Source organism: Diaphorina citri, unplaced genomic scaffold, assembly GCF_000475195.1.
Source record: "Diaphorina citri unplaced genomic scaffold, Diaci psyllid genome assembly version 1.1 scaffold394, whole genome shotgun sequence".
NCBI lineage: Eukaryota > Metazoa > Arthropoda > Insecta > Hemiptera > Psyllidae > Diaphorina > Diaphorina citri.
The window spans coordinates 4,352-27,551 of NW_007377829.1; the positions used below are offsets into that span (position 1 = coordinate 4,352).

The window sequence follows — 23,200 nt, forward strand, 5'->3', positions numbered from 1 at the left end:
TTTTAAAAAATTATTTTTTTTTTTTTTTTTAAAAAAATTTAAAAAAAAAAAAAAAAAAAAAAAAAAAAATAGTATTTTTTTTTGTATTTTCTTTTCAAACAGAAATCTCCAACAAAATTTGAATGGATTTTGAATGTTTGCCTGAACATTGGGTCATCCTGTACTATCTGTAAATATAAAGATAGATGTAGATAGTTCTGGTGCTACACAGTATAATTTAACGTATAACGTATTCACATGAGTAAACACAGAAATGGTATCAGCAGCATAGTTTATACAGGGTGGCCGGTGAACATGTCATTCGAATGGCCGGGACTACAAACTCTATTTAAATTTCGTAAAAAAATAATAACAATAAAAAATAAATAATTTCCTACTTTAAAATTAATACATTAAAACTGAAATAGGTTCCTACAATAAATTCGAGTGTAAAATTTAATTTGGGTAGGTACACTGATTACTGATTTGCTCAATTTTAATCCAAAATTTAAAATCAGATCCAAGATTGTTCAGATTGCTCAATGAAATGAGTTTCACTGTGAAACAGTGCCTATAGGTACTTACTCAGATTGTGGTCCCACCCATCAATCCATTAAACTTTCCAATTTGGTTCCTTGTTGGTCTGTTTGTACCGCGCATTTCTCTCGAATTATTTCTCCTATTTTGATTCAATTTGCCAAAAATAATCAGCACAAAAATCTGCATTGTTTACATTAACTTCATTTTCCTGAATTTTGAGACAAACATGCATTTCCCGGCTCTGTATTGGCCTTTTTTCCGACTGAAAAATCCAGTTCTCTGAACCACTCAGTATCTGGGGCGGTAGCTATAGTTCTTGGGACATTCGCCTGGTTCACCCCGTACATTCTCCATGCAGTATTATTATGCGAACTTCGACGAAAACTTTGGGTGAACTGTGTTTTTCTCGCAAAGAAAAACAAACTCACAAATTTTCCTCTCTCTCCTATTGAAGACATCCGATTTGTACAGGGTTCGCGAAACAACCGCGCCGAAATTCCAGGGGGGGGGGGACAACCAACAACAACAAACAAATAAATCGCAAACTGAAGTTTGAAGTTGCGTGAATATTTATCCAGTATGAACTTTTTCAAGTCGCGTATGAATATCAAACTCCATACCCGGTGAATTAATTTGCTGTCTTGTCATCTCAGCTTTAAATTCTAAATTACATTTTTTTTTTCTGCTCACTCATATTGTCATGTATTGAAGAGAGAGAGAGAGAGAGAGAGAGAGGGAAATGTACATAAAATGGAGGATATTTCAGGCAAATAATTATGGGTGTATCTCTCTCTCTCTACGTCTCCTGATTTTCAAGAGAAAGAGATGTTGATGTTGTTTATGAAAAAAACATTTCTCTCTCTCTCTCTCTCTCTCTCTCTCTCTCCTCCTCCTCCCCCCCCAATAAAAAAAGTTCAAAGTTGGGCACAAAAAACTTCAAGGAGAGAGAAATGTTGCGAGAAAACTGAGCAAAAGGAAAAGAAGAAGAAGAAGAAGAAGAAGAAGATTAAGAAAACGAGAAACGTTCTTCTCCTCCTCCTCCTCCTCCTCCTCCTCCTCTTTTTCTTCTTTCTCCTCTTCCTCCCCTCTTCCTAAAAGATATAAAATAATAGAAAACGAAGTCTCCTACTATCCCTATTATATAGTATATAGTTTATAATTATTAAAAGGAAGCTGCTTTGATCAATTCCATAGAATTGAGTCCTGCAGGACCTCCTTTCCAGTGACACTGTATAACTGATGGCATTTCACTTATACCTATGTAGTTATATCTATATATTATATTCTATATATTATCTACCTATAGGTACTTCCAGGAAAATAAGTTACTTCCATAATATGTTTGTGTACCTATGCAAGAATGGATATGGTGATGAATACAGGGTGTATCAAAAGAGAGGTGACAGAATCTCAGAAACTCTTTCAATTAGAAAACTTCATTTTTTGTTCATAATATCATTATTTTTTAATCAAATTTACAAAAAAAAAAAAAAAAAACAACAACAACAACAACAACAAAAATGGTATTTTTTGTATTTTCTTTTCAAAGAGAAATCTCCAACAAAATATGAATGGATTTTGAAAGTTTGCCTGAACATTGGGACATCCTGTACTATCTGTAAATATAAAGATAGATGTAGATAGTTCTGGTGCTACACAGTATAATTTAACGTATAACGTATTCACATGAGTAAACACAGAAATGGTATCAGCAGCATAGTTTATACAGGGTGGCCGGTGAACATGTCATTCGAATGGCCGGGACTACAAACTCTATTTAAATTTCGTAAAAAAATAATAACAATAAAAAATAAATAATTTCCTACTTTAAAATTAATACATTAAAACTGAAATAGGTTCCTACAATAAATTCGAGTGTAAAATTTAATTTGGGTAGGTACACTGATTACTGATTTGCTCAATTTTAATCCAAAATTTAAAATCAGATCCAAGATTGTTCAGATTGCTCAATGAAATGAGTTTCACTGTGAAACAGTGCCTATAGGTACTTACTCAGATTGTGGTCCCACCCATCAATCCATTAAACTTTCCAATTTGGTTCCTTGTTGGTCTGTTTGTACCGCGCATTTCTCTCGAATTATTTCTCCTATTTTGATTCAATTTGCCAAAAATAATCAGCACAAAAATCTGCATTGTTTACATTAACTTCATTTTCCTGAATTTTGAGACAAACATGCATTTCCCGGCTCTGTATTGGCCTTTTTTCCGACTGAAAAATCCAGTTCTCTGAACCACTCAGTATCTGGGGCGGTAGCTATAGTTCTTGGGACATTCGCCTGGTTCACCCCGTACATTCTCCATGCAGTATTATTATGCGAACTTCGACGAAAACTTTGGGTGAACTGTGTTTTTCTCGCAAAGAAAAACAAACTCACAAATTTTCCCCACCTACTCACTTGCGGGGGGCGCCCAAAACACCCGCGCGAAAAGGGGGGGGGGGGGGGGGGGGGCAACCAACAACAACACAACAACAACAAACATATAAATCGCAAACTATTAGAATTATTTTGGTCTACATAGAAAACTAAGGCCAGCCACTCACTATCAGGGTATCAGGTAGATCTGTCAGGTGTACCTGATAGTGAATGGCTGGCCTAATGTCCAGTTGGAAGTGGCGTAGTAGTCCGATTTGGCTCAAAATTTCAGCGAGCCTATTTAGCTTTTTTGGTAGCGCGTCTGCCTTGTAAGCGCTAGGCCGTGGGTTCGATTCAAGCCACAGGCGGATTTTATCCTGATGGGATAAAGTTCGTTCTCGGAAAGGCTGGCTTTTTCTTTCCTGTCTTTCTTTTTAGGGACTTTTTTTTTCATTGTTAAGTATATAAATTTTAAAAATAAATGTACCTAATAATATTTCAATTCAATTATCTATTCACTTTAAAAAATAAACTTAGTCCATTAACTTAAGACAAAATCTGAACTCAAAACTTAGTCCAGTAACTTTGACAAAATCTAAACACAAAACTTAGTCCAGTAAATTTAGACAAAATTTGAACACAAAACTTACCTAGTCCAGTAACTCAACTCCTTTTTTGTTTCCAGGGCGCCTCATCTAGTCTAGTTGTGAAATTCTCTAAAACTTTAGTCCAGCAACTCAAGTTGAAACGCGAACACAAAACTTAGTCCAGTAACATAGGACAAAATCTGAACACAAAATAATATAGACCAGTAACATTGACAAAATCTGAACACAAAACTTAGTCCAGTAACTTTCACCCTTTATACGAACACATGTTAATACAACATATGTGTAATAATAACATGTTAACGTACGGGAGTATAGGAATTGCCAAGTTCATTACATCACATTTTCGACGTGTTTTTCCTTCTTCTTCTTCTTCTTCTTCTTCTTCTTCTTCTTCTTCTTCTTCTTCTTATTCCTCCTTCCGTTTCTTTCACTCTTTCTTTTCTCCTCTCTCTCTCCTTCCATGTTTCGTTTTCCTCCACCCTCTTTCTCCATCCATCCTTCCCTCGCTTTTTCTCCCCTTACACTCTCTCTTTCTCTCTCCCTCTCTTTCTCGCTCTCTAGTTTTATTATCTTCAGCCCTCATTGATTTTCGTTGTTTGCATAGTAAAAAACAGAACACTTTACCCATACAGGGTGTACAACTTGAACTTACCCAAACAGGTACTTGACTTACCTAAGTTTTAACAAAATTAAAACGCAAAACTTAGTCCAGTAAATCCTGACTCCTTTTGTTTCCAGGGCGCCTCATCTAGTCTAGTAGTGAAATTCGCGGACACGGAAAGTGAACGTCAGTTACGTCGCATGCATCAAGTAGCCGCTGGTAATATTCAAGCCATGTTGAATCCATTGTTACTGCAACAGTCACAGTTTGCCGGAGCCCTGGGCTTCTCCTCGCCTGTGGTAAGTAGAATAGAATAGAATGGAATTTAGTAGAATAGAATAGATTCAAGCTATGTACGTTGAATCCATTGCTACTGCAACAGTCACAGTTTGCCGGAGCCATCGGCTTCTCTACACCTGTGGTAAGTAGAATTGAGTAGAATAGAATAGAGTAGAATAGAATTGAGTAGAAAAGAATAGAATAGAATAGAATTGAGTAGTATAGAATAGAATAGAATTGAGTAGAAAAGAATAGAATAGAATTGAATTTGAATTTGAATTTGAATAAGATTTCTTTATTTTTGAATAATTAGGTACAAATAAAGCATCTCCTAGGGTGATTTCAACCTCTGAGGAGATGGTTCTTCTTCCTCTTCATTGGTTACTTATAGAATTCTTTTTGAATAGAAAAGAATACTTATAGAATAGAATAGATTTGAGTAGAATATATTCAAGCTATGTATGTTGAATCCATTGCTAATTGCTACTGCAACAGTCACAGTTTGCCGGAGCCCTCGGCTTCTCCTCGCCTGTGGTAAGTAGAATAGAATAGAATGGAATTTAGTAAAATAGAATGGAATTCAGTAAAATAGAATAGAATTGAGTAGAATAGAATAGAATTTAATAGAATCTTCTTTTATTATAAAATCAAGATCCAAAGAATTGAGTTGTACAAAATGTAGAACAAGAGTAGAGTAGAAGTGAATAATCAAATAGAATTTAATATAATAGACCTGACCTACAATAAAATAGTCATGGCATAGAGTCGAACACAGTAATGTAGGATTGAATATTTTTTGTCATCACATGACAGAGGGCACCCCCACTTTATCTTTTCGTTTCTCTCCCACTTTATCTCTCTCTCTCCCACTTTCTCTCTCCCTTTTTCTCTCTCCTTCTCTCTGTTTTTCTCTTTGCTTCTCTCTCTCTTCCTTTACTCTCTCTTTCTCTCTCTTCTCTATTCTCTGTCGTACTTTTTTTTACAAGTGTGAAATGCAAAGTATGAAATTATTTCTCTTCAAGATTTCTCCAGAAATTAATAGACACACCCACCCCTGCTCTCAAAAAGAAAAGAAAGATCACCCCAGCCATCTGCAATCCATTTGATTTGAATATTTTTACAAAGCATTTAACGCTCATTTTGTATAAATTCATCTTTCATTCCTCAAATCATCAGGAAAAAAAAATCAAGATCTTTGTTTAAGAAAGCTGTGGTTAGAGGGATTGTGCTGTCAAGATATTTAGAAAGCTGTTAGGGGAAGGGCGCTGAATAATGGGACCTCATTAGTTTTGGGTGCCAAAACAGGCAGTGTCTAATTGTGTGTGAAAACAAAGAGTTCTTCATACCAACCTTTAATTTGATAATTATATACGTATAGGTCGACCAGGTTTGTATAAGTCCTTCTATGGGAACAGACAGACTGACAGACACAAAGTCGAGACTGAAGCGAATACAATAGTCCGTCCCTTATACCTTTTTATTACTATTGTAATAATAAAGGAAGGACGGACTAAAAACGAGGGAAGAGAGAGAGAGAAAGAAGAGATTGAGGGAAAAGGGGAGAGAAAAGACAGATAAAGAGAAGAGGGAGAGAGAGAAAGAGAGAGAGATAGAGGAAGAAGAGAGGGAGAGGAAGAGAGAGAGAGAAAATAACAAGGAGGATAGGAAGAAACGGAAATTCATAGAGGAAAATGTAAAAAAAAGAGAAGAGATGTCATATTTTAGTAACAAGATTGTAGAATATTGTAGATAAACAGACAAACGAGCAATATACAGACAAACAAACAAACTAACAGATAGACAAACAGAGAGACAGACAAACAAACCAACAGACTAACAAACAGACAAACAAACCAACCAACCAACAGACTAAAAAACAGACAAACAAACCAACCAACAGACTAACGAACAAAAATCAACAAGCTCACAATCTTCCACAGGGACACGCATACCCAACAATGTTGAACATGGAATTTAGAGCACCTGAACTATCTAGTGAAGGTTATGAAGAAACCAACTTCAATGACACCCGAAATGAATACAATATAACTTCTCACGAGAAGGGACAACACATGAGCCGTAAAACTTACCCCAATATCCTCTCAGAGGACTGCCTGGAAGGTGTTATGCAGAAATTCCATCGCGTCCTGGCGTTCAATAACACGGAGAATCTCCACTGCATCTGCAAAGCTCCTCGAATCAACAAGCTCACAATCTTCCACAGGGATATACATACCCATCAATGTTGAACTCGGAATTTAGAGCACCTGAACTATCTAGTGAAGGTTATGAAGAAACCAACTTCAATGCCACCCGAAATGAATACAATATAACTTCTCACGAGAAGGGACAACACATGAGCCGTAAAACTTACCCCAATATCCTCTCTGAAGACTGCCTGGAAGGTGTTATGCAGAAATCTAACAAACAATAGACAGACAGACAAACAAACCAATACGTAGACTAACAAACCAATTAACAGATTAACAAACGAACAAACAAACAAACAAACAGACTAACGAACAATAGACAGACAAACAAACTGATATAGACTAAATTAACAGATTAACAAATGAACAAACAGGGATCTCAAGGCAAATAAAAATATGTGAAAAATTAATCAACAGAAAAACTAAACAGAAAAACTAAAGTAGGTACTTACCTACAAACAGTGCACTCTGTGTACTCCCATTATTTTATACTGCTAGAACACTGCTTTGCATTCGAAATGCATCTTTCCTGCGTTTAATGGTACTACGTGTCCTAAGACTCGCAACAGTTTACAGGCAGTTATGTATACTTGAAAACAAGTACGCACTTACTTTCATTTAGATACTCGTTCTTACCTGTTTAACAAGCATCAGGTACTTAAAAGGAAGAATAATTATAGTTACGTACTTAATTTCATTTATTGATAATTACCTATTTTACTGTTTCTAGAATCAGCTACGTAACTAATTAGTATGTTTCATAAGCCCACATCTTGGCTTTTGTTCCGGAAGGAAATTAAATTTTCCCTTCGACAAATTATTACGTAATATTGAAGAAGAAAATCCTTTAAATAACCTGTACCTACCAATCATCATTGAGCGAATAACAATCGATATTAATTTACTGATGGACTCCTCAAAGTTCGAGTTTCCATATGGACACAGCAAGAATTGAGTCAAAAATTGAATAATTTCTGTGACGTCAACATTGCGAAATGCGAAGACAAGTGTAAATTTGCTTTCAGGAACAGGACATTATAAAAATTGCTGCCATAAGGAACTATGTTTTTTTGAGAAATGTACGGACTTTTTTTAGAATTTGTGAGGGGGGGGGATGAATAATAAAGACACAACTATTCTTTTTTCGACGTATTCCCATTTGACCCCACTGACCGACATTTCGACCACCTTGTTCGCAGGAAATCCAGCAGCACGCCGCCTTAGTGGCCGCAGCCACCGCCGCTCAAGCAACGCCTTTCATTGCTCCCCTCCCCATTCCTCCCCCTCCAGCTCAACTTAACGGCCACACGATGGTTCAACCAACGCCAGGTAAGATAATCTCCTTGAAAAAACCCTTTTGTAACCTTGTTTTAGAAAAAACTTTTTGAAACCTTGTTTAGAAAACATTAAAATTTTTCTTTAACAATGTTCTAGAAAAGCTTAAAAACCTTTGTAATCTTGTTTTACAAAAGCTTAGAAAATTTTGACTTTGTATTCGACAACCTTGAAAAACCTTTGTAAAATTGTAGAAAAAAAATGATATGAAAGACCAAGAAAACAAGGATAGACTACCTTGGAAAACCTTTCCTTAACTTTCACACAAGGCTAGAAAACCTTTTCTTAACATTGCTTACGAAAGGCCAATAAAAAAGAACAGGGTAAGTTGATAGAAACAAGGAAATCTTGTTTAAAATTGTTGGAGACTATATGGACTTGCTTGAATTTAAGAACATCATTATTGAACCTTTAATGAGTTCAAAGATAAAGAATTCCACAAAAAATGACAAATGAGATTATAAGAGGGAAATTTAGGATTAATTTAAATGTGTTTTCAAATTATTGAAGAAGAAAAAGCAGTAGAAAAATTTATATGAAAAATATTCCTTTATAATTGCATGGATCCCCATCAAACAAGAAAGTATGAATATTTGTTTAGCAATTTGATCTTTGTCTGTCTGTATAGTCTCCTTAAATTTAATTCGTTTTGTTTGATCGTTTCATGTGAATTCAAAATGCACCTTTTTTGCAATCGATGTGAATTTTCTATGTTGTGACTTTGTCGGTATGCTTGTGTTGATTCTTTATTGTCTAGCTGAAATTCATGCAAAAAAATTACTTCGTTTTTGTTTAGTCTAAATGCTCTTTTTCACCTACATAATCATCAGGAATGAGACAAACTTCAACCAAAGGAATACGTGAACTGGAATATAATAATTGCACCAATGAAGCTATTGAAGCTAATTTTGATATTTCTGAGAAGACACACATCTAGGCTTCAAATCTTTCACAAACAAAATCAATTTTCATCAAGATCGGAGATTGTCACCTGAAAATGCGGATACCTACATATCAAAATATTAGGTACACCATATTACAACAGTTACAACACCATAGGAGCAATCTTAAAATACGTTGTAATTTTTGCTTTTCTTCTAGATCTTACATTACTTTAATTTGTTGTTGTTTTTTCAGTGTTTTAAGCATAAATTGTGTCGATTTTGTTTCAAAATCTAATAGGAAATTCAGTTTAAATATTATCTGTATTTTTTATTGTTGTTGTTATTATTATTTCTTCTTAATATGTATTTGAAATCGTCTATCAATTTATTAATATTAAAATAATAAAAAATCCATTGTCAAGGAGTGCGCATACCTAATAAGAGTAATACTTTTTTCCAGTAGTTATTATGACCTCTATGTCTGTAAGGAGGCCTAACTCCTCCAAAATCATATTGTTTATTTTGTTCTTTTCAATTTCTCTTGTTGTCTTTGATTTTGATGTTGTGTTTAATTTCAGTGTGTAATGATTTTGCCTTTACTTATTGTTGATAACAAAATCATGTTGTGTCATAATAATAAATAGGTCTTTGATCTGTATGTATCTTTGGACTAACCCTTATTGTTGAATTTTATAATTACCATGTTGTTCTCCTTTTTTTTTTTTAGAAATGCCAGTATAAGATAATAATTAAGCTGTGACAAAAGTACCCAAACTGGACTAAAGTTTCAGAGTACTGAACTAGACTAGACTAGGTGCCCTGGAAACACAACGGAAAAGGGTGAAAGTTACTGGACTAAGTTTTGTGTTCAGATTTTGTCAATGTTACTGGTCTATATTATTTTGTGTTCAGATTTTGTCCTACGTTACTGGACTAAGTTTTGTGTTCAGATTTTGTCAATGTTACTGATCTATATTATTTTGTGTTCAGATTTTGTCCTATGTTACTGGACTAAGTTTTGTGTTCGCGTTTTAACTTAAGTTACTGGACTAAAGTTTCAGAGAATTTCACTACTAGACTAGAGTTTTAGAGAATTTCACTACTAGACTAGAGTTTTAGAGAATTTCACTACTAGACTAGAGTTTTAGAGAATTTCACTACTAGACTAGATGAGGCGCCCTGGAAACAAAAAAGGAGTTGATTTAATGGACTACCTAAGTTTTGTGTTCAAATTTTGTCTAAAGTTACTGGACTAAGTTTTGTGTTTAGATTTTGTCAAAGTTACTGGACTAAGTTTTGAGCTCAGATTTTGTCTTAAGTTAATGAACTAAGTTTATTTTTTAAAGTGAATAGATAATTGAATTGAAATATTATTACATTTACTTTTAAAATTTATATATACCAATAAAAAAATCCAAAAAAAGAAAGACAGGAAAGAAAAAGCCAGCCTTTCCGAGAACGAACGTTATCCCATCAGAATAAAATCCGTCTGTGGCTTGAATCGAACCCGCGGCCTAGCGCTTACAAGGCAGACGCGCTCTCTGAAGATGTTAGGACAGTGCCGTGGTATGAGATCTTCAAAAAGGGGAAGCACAGAAACCCATAGGTGATTGGGGTGGACCACTTTGCCCTTACATGATCACTTTGCCCGAAATTCCTCTAAGCAGTGTTCCAATTTGCTGGAGTTCTTAGAATCCAGGTTCAATAATCACATCAAAAATGAGTCAAATCATGAATTGTTTGTAGTAAAGAATAGAATAGAATAGAATACAAATTGAATATATACCCTACTGTTTATACTACAAGAATGAGACTGAAAAGTCCCGACTCCCGCAGTCTAAACAAAGATCTTTTTCACAAATTTAGTGGATATCACAGCAATCACCTATCGCCCCTTTTGCAATCAATTTTCATGCCAAATCGGACTACTACGCCACTTCCAACTGGATATTAGGCCAACCACTCACTATCAGGTACACCTGACAGATCTACCTGATACCCTGATACACCTGACAGATCTACCTGATACCCTGATACACCTGACAGATCTACCTGATACCCTGATAGTGAGTGGCTGGCCTTAGTTTTCTATCAAATGTCTTCTGGCAGTTTCATTTGTCCATACACGGTGGGTTTTGAGTCAGCTATGTGTGATACATTCCTAGGGTGTATCATGCCCATGATTAATTCACCGGCCACTGGTCGCTACTAGCTTGTCCTAAAGACATCTCGCTTGTCCTAACAAGGCTGAGTTCATCTAGAACTCCAAGTACAGAGCCAAAAAAACTTCGACCAAACCGGGGATCGAACCCTAAACCTCCGGCGTTCAATCATAGTGTGATACCCACTCTGTCACAGAAGACGGATAAATCACTAAATCACTTCTTACTCTTTTCAGTAAGTGGTGATTCGAGGGGGACAGAAAAAAAACGAGAAGAAAAGAGGCCCTTCCCTAGCTTCCATCAAGACTACGACACTAAATCTTCATCCGATGTAAAACTTGCAAGTTTTACACATGCAAGCCTCTTACAAAGTCCTGAACCCCGACCCCCCACGACTTGAAAGTAAAGTTAATAACTTAAAAACTTTAATAACTTAAGTAGGTATACGCTGGGAGACGAGAAGAAAAAATTTGAACACAACAACAAAGTAAGTGACGGAAGGAAGAGGAGGAGGAGAAAAAGGATAGTGGGAGAGGAAGAAAGGAAAGAAGAAGAAAGGTAAAGAGGTAAGAATAGGAGTTGGAGATGAAGAATAAGGAGGAGAAGGAGAAGAAAAAGAAGAAGAAATAGAGGAGAATGGAGCAGTTGCAAATGGGTAAAAATTATAAATAAATGGTCGATTCCTATGTAAAAAGTTGGGAAAAATCCAAATCTGAGGTCAAAACTCCAAAAACATAACTGTAAAAGGTCGAAAATTCATTTTTTATTTTCCGTTCTAATGAAAAAGTTCAAATATGTGTGACGTCAGACTTCACGCAGTTGTTTTTTTCGTCCGTTAGGTAACGCCACTATGCAAGCGCGCTAGCGGAGGAGCAAAAAGAACTGCGCAGAAACGTATGCGCACAAACACATTAATGCGTTGCCTGCGAGGGAGCTTTGCTCGGGACATTTGATGTGACGTCATCGCCTACGGGAGCGTATGCCGTGACGTCAAAGTTCACGATTTACCGGTATTTTTTAAATCGATTTATCTCGGGATCTAGAAGTCTTAGAAGAAAAAGAAAAATTCCGTCGGTCTTCATTTTTCCTGCTCTATGACTTTGAAACATCACCCAAGTAAGCGCAACTGATCTATTGAAGGAGACTAGCAGTTGCAGAGGAGGAAAATGAGGAGTGGGAGAGGACGAAAGGAGAGAGGTAAGAATAGGAAGCAATTTGATAAAGAGTACTACAGCTTACACCCTAGACTTGAAATAAAAGAAGTCAAGATGTGAAGGAGATCAAAGTTTCATCTTTGTGTTCTCCTCCTTCTTCTCCTCTTCCTCCTCCTTCTCCTTATCCCTTTTACTCCTCCTCCTTCTCCTCTTCTTTTCAAATATCCTTGACCAAAGGAGACATCTTCTCTCTCTCTTTACAATCTTCACACGTGGAGAATTTCCTCTCTTCTTCTCTTTTTGTCTAATTCTTTGTCTCCTTCTTCTTCTCCTCCTCTTCCTTTTCTCTTCTCTTTCCCTTTCTCCTCTTCTACTTTCCCTTTTATCCCTCCTTCTTTTCCGCCATTACCTCCTTCTCCTCTTTCTCCTTCTCCTCCACCTTTTCCCTCTTCTATTCTTTCTCCCCCTCTTCCTCTTGTTTTACTTTTCCACTTCTCCTTCCCCTCCTCCACCTCTTCCTTCTTCTTCTCCTTCTCTTCCTTCCTTATTGCCTCATGGAAGTAAATTTTCAACTTGATTGGAACGAACAAGCAGGCAAGAACGAGCAAGTTCAAAGGACTTCCTCTTCTTTTTCTCTTCTCTCTCTCCTCTTCTACTTTCCCTTTTATCCCTCCTTCTTTTCCGCCATTACCTCCTTCTCCTCTTTCTCCTTCTCCTCCACCTTTTCCCTCTTCGCTTCTTTCTCCCCCTCTTCCTCTTGTTTTACTTTTCCACTTCTCCTTCCCCTTCTCCACCTCTTCCTTCTTCTTCTTCTCCTTCTCTTCCTTCCTTATTGCCTCATGAAAGTAAATTTTCAACTTGATTGGAACGAACAAGCAGGCTAGAACGAGCAAGTTCAAAGGAAAATAAAAATAAAAAATAAACTTGCACCAGAAAGATGAAGGACGAGGTAAAAAGAGGAGGAGAAGGAAGACGAAAATCGAAGGAAGGGAAGAAGTATAAAAAGAAGAAGTTGGGAAAGAAGGGGGGTGGAAAGTAATGATTTTCCATCACGATCGAATAAACTACGGGCTAAAAAATTCCCGGAGGGACGGGCCCTGCTTGTTGTTAACTTCTCTTTTCCCTTCCCTTCCTCTTCTTTTTTCTCACCTACTTCTTTTATCCTCCCTTTCTCTTTTTCTCTTTCCTTCTCCTCTTTCTCTCTCCCATTTTCCTCCTGAGCGAACGTTAACACTGTCAACAAGTTTCATTATATCTCTCTCTCTCTCCTTCCCTCACTCTCTCCCTCCCTATTAGCCACGCATCTCTCTATCTCTTTCCATCTCAGAGACAATGCTGATGAAAAAGTTTTATGTAAAAACGAAACAAAAAACCGTACATGTCCGAGAGACAATCAAAGGCCCTCCTTTTTCATCTCTCCTCAATCCTGTTTCTTCTGTCTACCTGTGTTCAAGGCTAAAATTGAGACATCATTCCTGTTTGTTCCTCAGCTGTGGCGTTGGGATCAGGAGCACCAGTGCCGGGGAATGGCTCAACAATGCCATCTCTTCCCTCTCCCACCATACCGAATTTCATGACCGCGCAAACCCCCACTGGGAACGCCGCCGAACCTCTGACGTCCGTGTTCCCCGCGTCTGCCGCTCTCCTGCCTTCAGGTAAGTCAAGACGAGGGTCCTCCGATCGATCCTTGGCGTAGGGACCATTTTTCCCCCTTCTTTGGTCAATGGTCAAGGACACTTTTTATTCTTATGCCCACTCTCAGACAGCAGTCTTAGTGTCACAGAGAGGTCTATCAGACGGTTGGAACGTGTGTGGCGGAAAAAAGCTTGAAACCTACATAGATCTGACAGACTTGGGTCTTTATCACAGATCTGTGTCACAGAGAGGTCTATCAGACGGTTGGAACGTGTGTGGCGGAAAAAAGCTTGAAACCTACATAGATCTGACAGACTTGGGTCTTTAAATTTGCCACCACTCACGCTTAGAACGTCTGATAAACCACGCTCTGAAGTCTGAACGTGAGTGGTGGGCATTAGTTTTTAAGTGTTTCAGGGTCCTACTGTCGATCCTTGTTGAAAGACACTCTCCCTACAAGTTTTTGACCATATAAGCATTTAGTTAGCACCTATGAGATATTTTTTTTTGGTCTGATACGTAATTGCGCTTACGCCTACCGTAATTTCACGGGCACTTTCCGGTAATTACAGTTTTTCTATTCATGCTTGGAACAGTATCGAAGGCTTTGTTCAAACCAAGTGAACTGTTTCCCCGATATCTTATTTTTTACCCTCTAAAGAGTCTAAAGTAATTAAATTCAATTCAATTATTGGCATTTTCTCGTGAACTTCCAAACACAATTAACTTGAATAGTGAAGTAGGTATACATTTATGTACTTACCCATGTAGAAGTAGTACAACCTGAAACCCAAGGACTTTGACTTGAAACAACCTTGTTACCACGTGTAAAAGATTTATTCAGTCTCAGCACAAAACTGATACAATTGACTCCAAACGACTTTGACCTGACTTTCCCGATCGATCCTTGGCGTAGGGACCATTTTTCCCCCCTTCTTTGGTCAATGGTCAAGGACACTTTTTATTCTTATGCCCACTCTCAGACAGCAGTCTTAGTGTCACAGAGAGGTCTATCAGATGGTTGGAACATGTGTGGCGGAAAAAAGCTTGAAACCTACATAGATCTGACAGGCTTGGGTCTTTAAATTTGCCACCACTCACGCTTAGAACGTCTGATAAACCGCGCTCTGACAGACGGTCTGAAGTCTGAACGTAAGTGGTGGGCATTAGTTTTTAAGTGATTCAGGGTCCTGCTGTCGATCCTTGTTGAAAGACACTTTCCCTACAAGTTTTTGACCATATAAGCATTTAGTTAGCACCTATGAGATATTTTTTTGTTGATCTGATACGTAATCGCGCTTACGCCTACCGTAATTTCACAGGCACTTTCCGGTAATTACAGTTTTTCTGTTCATGCTTGGAACAGTATCGAAGGCTTTGTTCAAACCAAGTGAACTGTTTCCCCGATATCTTATTTCTTACCCTCTAAACCTAAAGAGTCTAAAGTAATTAAATTCAATTAAATTATTGGCATTTTCTCGTGAACCTCCAAACACAATTAACTTGAATAATGAAGTAGGTATACATTTATGTACTTACCCATGTAGAAGTAGTACAACCTGAAACCCAAGGACTTTGACTTGAAACAACCTTGTTGCCACGTGTAAAAGACTTATTCAGTCTCAACACAAAACTGATACAATTGACTCCAAACGACTTTGACCTGACTTTGTGATTCCTTGTGGCGTAGTCAAAAGGCTGTTGACTCGTGAAAATATCTACCTACATCTCGTATGGTATCTATCTACCTACATAATATATTACCTTGTGTTATGTACATATTAGGGAACCCTCTTATACCTACTTATTCTTACAGAATTTTTCTTCGTCCGAAGTTACAATTTTTCCGAATTTTTCTTCGTATCTAGTAGATATTCATTCGTTCCCGATATTGTTCTTTTGGTTCTTCTGTCCATATTATTATATTCTCTCCTCTTGTTCTTGTTCTTCAAATCCTTTGAATATCCTGTCCATATCGCTCCTTTCTGTTCTTGGTCTCTTTCTTCAAATCCTTTTGCATCTCTGTACTTTTTGTCTGAGAATTTTCCGTTTCGAAATATTATTATTTGACATTTAAAATTTCCCAAACACCCAACAGAGTCCAAGTCGAGGGAATTATTTCCCACCTCAAAAATATTGTGTTGAATGTGTTGACATTTTTCAATCGTTTGTTTTCTAAAGCTCATTTCAACACATACCTACGAATACACGAATACCCATACGGGGGTATTTATATTTAGAGATGCCTTTATTTTTCAATTATTGAGAGGTTTTATTCAAGAATCGTCTGAACTTCTGACGACGAAAATAGGGTTTCGAGTAAAAAAAAGCTTCGAAGTTTTTGAATTTCCAAATTTCCATTAAAAAGTATTGGGAGGATTGTACGAAAACTCGTGTATCTTGATGAATAATGAAGATATCAACATGATTCTTTTTGGAACTGATTTTAATCAATATTCCGTATTAGAAAAGCCGATTCCCCCAAAAAAGGGCCCAAGTAGGGATGAGCCCCTTCTTGCATAAAAGGTTCCAATCATTTTAAGCCGTGGACCTTTTTTCAATTCACTTGAGGTTTGGAGAATGTCACTTTCGGAGAGCCTTTTGTCAATTCAGTTGAGGTAATTTATCTGCCCTTTTTCATTCGATGACAGTACCGTTTTCTCTCACGGGACAACTCAGAACTCAGTCCCCACAGAAGGTTCAATTGCTCCAATGAGGTTTTTAAGTTTCTGAAAAATCACCTCTGAAAGACTGAAGCCTTGGACGGTTTAATCTTCTGGTCCTTTTTGGGCCGGACTTATACATATTGAATTAATATCCAGGTGACACACTCTAATAAATATATAAGTAAATAAAAAATATCCAGGTGCACTTTAAGAGGGAATTTAAAAGGTATCTCTACAAACCTATATCATTATGGATATTATTTGTCTTTTTTTATAAAAATTGAATATAACTTAGTTGAGTAGACACACACATTTGGTGAAACTGATTAAAAATTTGGTCTGAAAAGAAAAACACGGACAAATCAAATTTTGTTTTCCCTTTATCGCAAAACAACAGTCCAATTTTTACTTTCTATTATTAACATTTATTTTATTGAGCCGACTTTCTCTAAACGAGTCCTTTTTCGTCAGTTCCCACGATGCCCCATTTCAGTCAGATGGCAGATCCCCATTTTATAGCCCCCCTGATTTTGATTGGTCCCCAGGTTTGACCAATGGAGAGGCAGCTCTCAGCCATCCATCACCTTTCACATCATTAGCGGCGCACTTTCCCGGAGTAGGTAAGTGTGAGGCCCCCCCGGCCGCCATTTTGAATCCTCAAGCCCAATTTTTCGTGTCAAAATATTATCCATGGACCTATAACTGTGTGCCCTATAAAAACCGTCAAAATCAACCTATAAAAACAGTAAAAAAATTACTTTCCTTACCCTAATTGTGTACAAAGTAAGAAGGTATGCTATCAGTTAGGAAAGTAGTGTTTTCGGTCCAATTTTTGGTTGATAAAATTTATTTATTAGGCAAGAATAAGGTGGAAAAAAACTTTTTTATATTTTCATTCTTTCATCATGATGTTGTTTTGGTGTTCAATGTTGATGAATAGGGCTGATGATACCCAGATATTACCCCCAAAGCCGGGTTTTACCCGAATTAGGTACCTAATATCATCAGCCCTAATGAATATTGATATCATTGATGTCCCCTCAGATGGTAATCGTTGTGGTACCCATAAGTGTATCTCCATTTGTAAAATACACCCCCTATAAGTATTAAATGTTGTCCTTGATAAATGTCCCCAAAGCCATTTTTACTTTCTATTACTACAGTATAGCGGAGCTATACTAGTTTTTCTTTTTACCCTATAAAAACAATGTTTTATTCAACTCTAATAAACATAATTTTCTTGTGCCTTTTACCTTTAAAATAATTTCAATGTTGTCCTAATTTCACCCCCCCCCCCCCCCCCCCCCTTATGTTGCCCTGATTATGATGTACTCCTGTATATTGTTTTTCTTTTTTTTATTCCCCTCCCTCCCTATAAATGTTGCCCTGATTATGATGTGCCCCAGAATATTGTGTCTCTTATTCTTATTATTGATAGCTACCTTAGAATTGGTGACTACCTAATTGGGATTCTTTTGAAAAATTAGCTTCCTACTTCCAAGATTGAAATAACTTTTTACTTTTTTTTTCGATTTATGGACAAAAGTGATTTGAAGAAACGTAACGTCCTTCTTTCTTCTTCTCCTCTTCCCATTTTTATTCTTTTCTTTCCTATTTTTATTTTCATATCCTCCCTTCTCCTCCTCTTCCTCCTCCCCTTCTCTTTTTTATCTTCCCCATTTCCTCGCCATCTATTTTACGAAAAACTCACAAAATTTACCCACCCAAGGATGAATTGGATAAGGAAAATTCAACTTTCTTCTTTTCGATTTTTTTTTTTTTTTTTTTTTTTTTTTTTTAAATATTATAATGACAACGACTTTGGGCTGACAGTTCCGAATTAAATCTGTCAGTCTGGGAGAAAAAGTTTGAGGAGACTTAGAAAAAAAAAAGTTATCACTTAATAGAAGTAGGGAAAGGTCCGTCTGTCAGGTCTACCTGATGAGCACACACACTAACAGGTAGAACTGACTCTATCAGGTATACCTGACACCTGATCAGGTCTACCTGACACCTGATCAGGTCTACCTGATAATGAGTGGCTGGCCTTAGTATACATAAATGTGTTTGAGAGGGGTTTTAGGTTTCAAGTGACGATGGTTTTACTCTCCATTGGGCGACACGCTAGGTACATCCAAACACTGTAACCCCACCTGTAGCTTCTAATCTTCTTAACTTCTTTAGGTATGTCCACACATAGTCGACGGCCCGATGTGATATTATTGTAAATCGATGTGGATCGACATCGATCGACGGTCCGCTGGGCGACACGCTAGGTACATCCAAACACTGTAACCCCACCTGTAGCTTCTAATCTTTTTAACTTCTTTAGGTATGTCCACACATAGTCGACGGCCCGATGTGATATTATTGTAAATCGATGTGGATCGACATCGATCGACGGTCCATCGACAGCCGCGGACGACTTATGTTTGGACACACCTTTAGGACTTTAGCTCAGTACAGCTTACGACATTTTGCCTCCGAAGCGATCACTATTGGCGGGGAAAAACTTTTCGAATTTTCCCGGTGTAATCCCAGTACGGTACGTTGTACTATGTACACAACATGTATGGACAAAAACCTATACATAACATAATGTGTATGTAATGTGTAACAACCTATACATAACATATGTATTTATGTAACAACCTATACATAATATGTGTATGTAGATAATATTATGTAATACATATGTATCCGATGCTGTTCATTTTCTCATTTTCCTGTGAAATAAAATTACTGTTCGTTATATGATTGAAAAATCACGTTTTTTTTATAAAATGTAAATGCAGTTTCTTTGTGTTATTATGTCACAACTTTGGAGCTCACTGCAGCATTGTAGGATTTTCCCAATATCTCAATAATCCTAAAATCCAATGTTTACCTACCATGCTGGCACCGGGTCATATATATGTCATAGCTCCTCATTTTCCTCACGAGGCTGAGTGGGCCCCGCAACAGCCAGTCACGGAATCAATCATTTGGACAAATTTCTTTCTATCTATCCATTCATTCATTCATTTCTTATAACTTTGGTCCTCGTTTGAAGATTTTGAATCTTGAAAAATGCAATTTTCTTCAATCTTAAAATGACGAAATGAAGGAATAGTCTTCACATCGCTTTAAAAGTTGAACCTCCCTTCATTCACTCCTAATGTAAACCCATATAAATTTATAATCTTGCCTTTCGGGGTGTGTATCTCTCTTTTCACACTCATCATATTATTCATATTCAGAACTTATTTTCGCAACAAGTTTCAGGGTAATTTTTTCAACTTTGCTTTTTACGTGGGTTGTTTAATTTTTAACAAGATGGATAATGTCTTCATAAGTACAAATATTGGGGGAGGATGAGAGTGGGAGGTATGAGATCAGGGGCAGGATTATCCGGGGTGGGAAATGGGGCCCTCAGGCGCGGATATGTGGGGCCCTAGGAATAGGTTATTGAAGGATTTTTTTCTAATTAACCTATTTTCTATTCTTCTGGGATTTGGAGGTTGGTGGTTCAAGTCCAAGGCAATACATAAATTTTAGACTCTTTAGACAATTTATTATATTCGTAGTATACCTATTTACCTAGTTAGGAAATGACATTTGTGACAAGGACATAATTCACTATGGGTTGTTGCTGCTGCATTACACTCTCTCGAATTTTCTTTCTCTCTTCTTTCTCTAATACCTCTATTTTCTTCCATTCTCACCCCTGTTATCTTCTCCTTTCCCTTTTCATCTCCTCCCTTTTCTCTCTCTCTCTCTCTCTCTCTCTCTCTCTCTCTCTCTCTTCTCCCTCTCTCTCAAAGGGATGAAACACTGCCAAAGCCAAAATAATACCAACTATAGGTCGACGATATCAGTTAGTTCCATACAGGCCATCTTTCCCCTAACTACATCTGAAATAAATAAGTAATATTAATAATCTAATATTAAAATAGAAAATACTAGATATTAGATAATAAAAAATGACGATTTTCCAAAAATCACACAAATATTACAAGGACCGACTTACAGAGGAAGACGCTTACTTGCAAAAATGGGGCCTCTTTTGGCCCCATCCTGTTAAAGTAGAGTGAGAACCTCTTCCTGCTATTCCATACTCAAATCATCTTTCTCCTCCTCCAAATTAATCTAAGTCACTCCTTCCTTTTCCTTTCCCTTCTCGTCCTCCTCCTCCTCCTCGTCCTCCTCCTTCTCTTCTCCTTCAGCCATGTACACTGCCTTTTCGTACATAACCTTTTTCATTAGCATCAGATAGAAAATTTTCGCAATTTTCTGATGATGATTTTGGTGGAAAATCTTGGAAAAGTTTCGCGTTCTTCTTAAAGTCATCTGATTTACGTTGACGAAACGAAAGTTTGCAAAAGAAAGTACCCTACCTGATGTAGATAAATAATTAAAAAAGTATTTAGGTAGGTATAGAAGAAAGTATGTAGGTAGAATACTTATTTAGGTAAAAGAAATTATGTAGGTTAGGTAGGTAGGTAGATGGGTAACTAGGTACTTAGTGAAGTATGTATATAGGTACTACTTAGTGAAGTATGTAGGTACTTACCTATATTTGAGACTTTACTGTTGATTTTGACGTTAGTACCTACGTTAACATCAGAGTTTGGGCCAAAATTATGTACATATATGTAGGCTTGCCAATTATCCAAAATGTCGATTCGGGACGCGAATCCGCGAACATAATTGCCCAATCCGCGAACATAATCGCAAAATCCGCGAACAAAATCGCCAAATCCGCGACCATAATCGCGAAATCCGCGAACATAATCGCGAAACCCGCGAACATAATCGCCAAATCCGCGAACATAATCGCAAAATCCGCGAACAAAATCGCCAAATCCGCGAACAAAATCGCCAAATCCGCGAACAAAATCGCCAAATCCGCGAACAAAATCGCCAAATCCGCGAACAAAATCGCCAAATCCGCGAACAAAATCGCCAAATCCGCGAACAAAATCGCCAAATCCGCGAACAAAATCGCCAAATCCGCGAACAAAATCGCCAAATCCGCGAACAAAATCGCCAAATCCGCGAACAAAATCGCCAAATCCGCGAACAAAATCGCCAAATCCGCGAACAAAATCGCCAAATCCGCGAACAAAATCGCCAAATCCGCGAACAAAATCGCCAAATCCGCGAACAAAATCGCGAAATCCGCGAACATAATCGCCAAATCCGCGAACAAAATCGCCAAATCCGCGAACAAAATCGCCAAATCGCAAAATCCGCGAACATAATCGCGAAATCCGCGAACATAATCGGCAAATCCGCGAACATAATCGAAAATGAAAAACTGAACGGGACGCCGGGACACCCCCTGAAATTAGGGACTGTCCCGGCCAATTCGGGACGTTTGGCAAGCCTACATATTATATGTATAGAATTATTGATGGTACATAAATTTATATCTTTCCGTACACTTTAATAAATATTACCAATTTACCATAGAATTATTTTCAAAGAGATTGAATGGTAAATAAAGATGGGAGAAAAGAAGGAAGTAGAGAAAGAGAGAAAAAGAGGGAGGGGAGAGAGAGAGAGAAAAATAGATGAGCTTAGAACAAGATGTACCTACCTGATATTTAAGTAAAAAAATACAAAATGATATAATAAGTTATAATAAGATATAATAAAACAAAATAAGATATATATTATAATAAACTATAATAAGATATAATAAGGTAGGACGGTAGGTCTCAAAAGTTTTGGTTACCATAGGTGTTGCGGTTGGCGGTATTTTGACCGCTTTTGGACAGATTTCGACCGTTTTTTGGCGGTTTTCAGCTATAGCGACAAAACGGTTAGAGATATTGTAAAAGTTAGGGTAAAAGAACACTCAAATAAGCATCATTCAATAGGATAAGGAAAGTCGTGTGATGTTCACACCAGATTTTTTTCGTACCGAACGGAAACAAATTTTGTGTCCTATTACCTATATTAATACTCCGAGAGCCCCAGACTAACTGACTGGCGATACCCCTTTGTATTCACCAGTTCTTGAGGGATAACTGAAGTAATATTGCGTGTGTTTGGTTTACGGATATGTGACCATTTGAAGTTTTTCACCAAATCCAGTTTGGTGACCATTTGAAGTTTTTCACCAAATCCAGTTTGGTGACCATTTGAGCTAACGCTTGCTGCTATCTTTTCCCGGCCCCACTTAGGCCGGATGAGGTTACTATGAGTAGACGGGTAGCTTGGCTCCGATTCTCCGCATGGAGGGTAAAACACACTGTCACTAAAAACTTCAACAGTTATACATCAGTGTCGTTAAACCTATAAAAAATCTAAAAATTAAAATAATCATGGTAGAAAGTCCAAATAACAGCCACCTTACCCCTCGTTCCGATTCTCCCCGCCAGGTTTCGTATCGTTCGACAACCCGGCCAGTGCCCACACGGCCATCCAGGCCATGAACGGCTTCCAGATCGGCATGAAGCGGCTCAAGGTGCAACTCAAACGGCCGAAGGATGCGGCGCGGCCGTACTAGCTACGGGAGAAACTCGTGCCGGCCCGGCCTGGTGAGTGGTGGCATCGGCCGGCGGCCTCCGGGAAGATGCGAGGCGGTGCCGACGCCTTGGCGAGGTAGACCCCTTTCGCTAAATCTTTTCTATAACATATTCGTTTTTATATGCCCCGATAGTATCGATCAAAAAAGAAAAAAAAAAAAAAAAAAGTTTATTATAAATGTGAGGAAAAAGCGTAATATCAAAAGTTATTGTCCAATAAAACTTTTTTATTTTTTCAATTATGGATTGTCTTG

The 23,200-nt window shown here is 37.5% G+C and overlaps 1 protein-coding gene across 1 annotated transcript in view; it reads left to right on the forward strand.

Annotated features, from left to right (window-relative positions):
- Positions 1–23,200, forward strand: part of LOC103508394 (CUGBP Elav-like family member 3) — a gene marked incomplete at its 5' end in the record, with an annotated part of 37,637 nt that overhangs the window by 4,304 nt on the left and 10,133 nt on the right. Inside the window, 4 exons of the mRNA XM_026823006.1 lie at positions 4,244–4,405; positions 7,795–7,924; positions 13,621–13,785; positions 16,977–17,051. Coding sequence (XP_026678807.1) covers positions 4,244–4,405; positions 7,795–7,924; positions 13,621–13,785; positions 16,977–17,051 — 532 coding nt within the window. The remainder of the gene's footprint in view (positions 1–4,243; positions 4,406–7,794; positions 7,925–13,620; positions 13,786–16,976; positions 17,052–23,200) is intronic.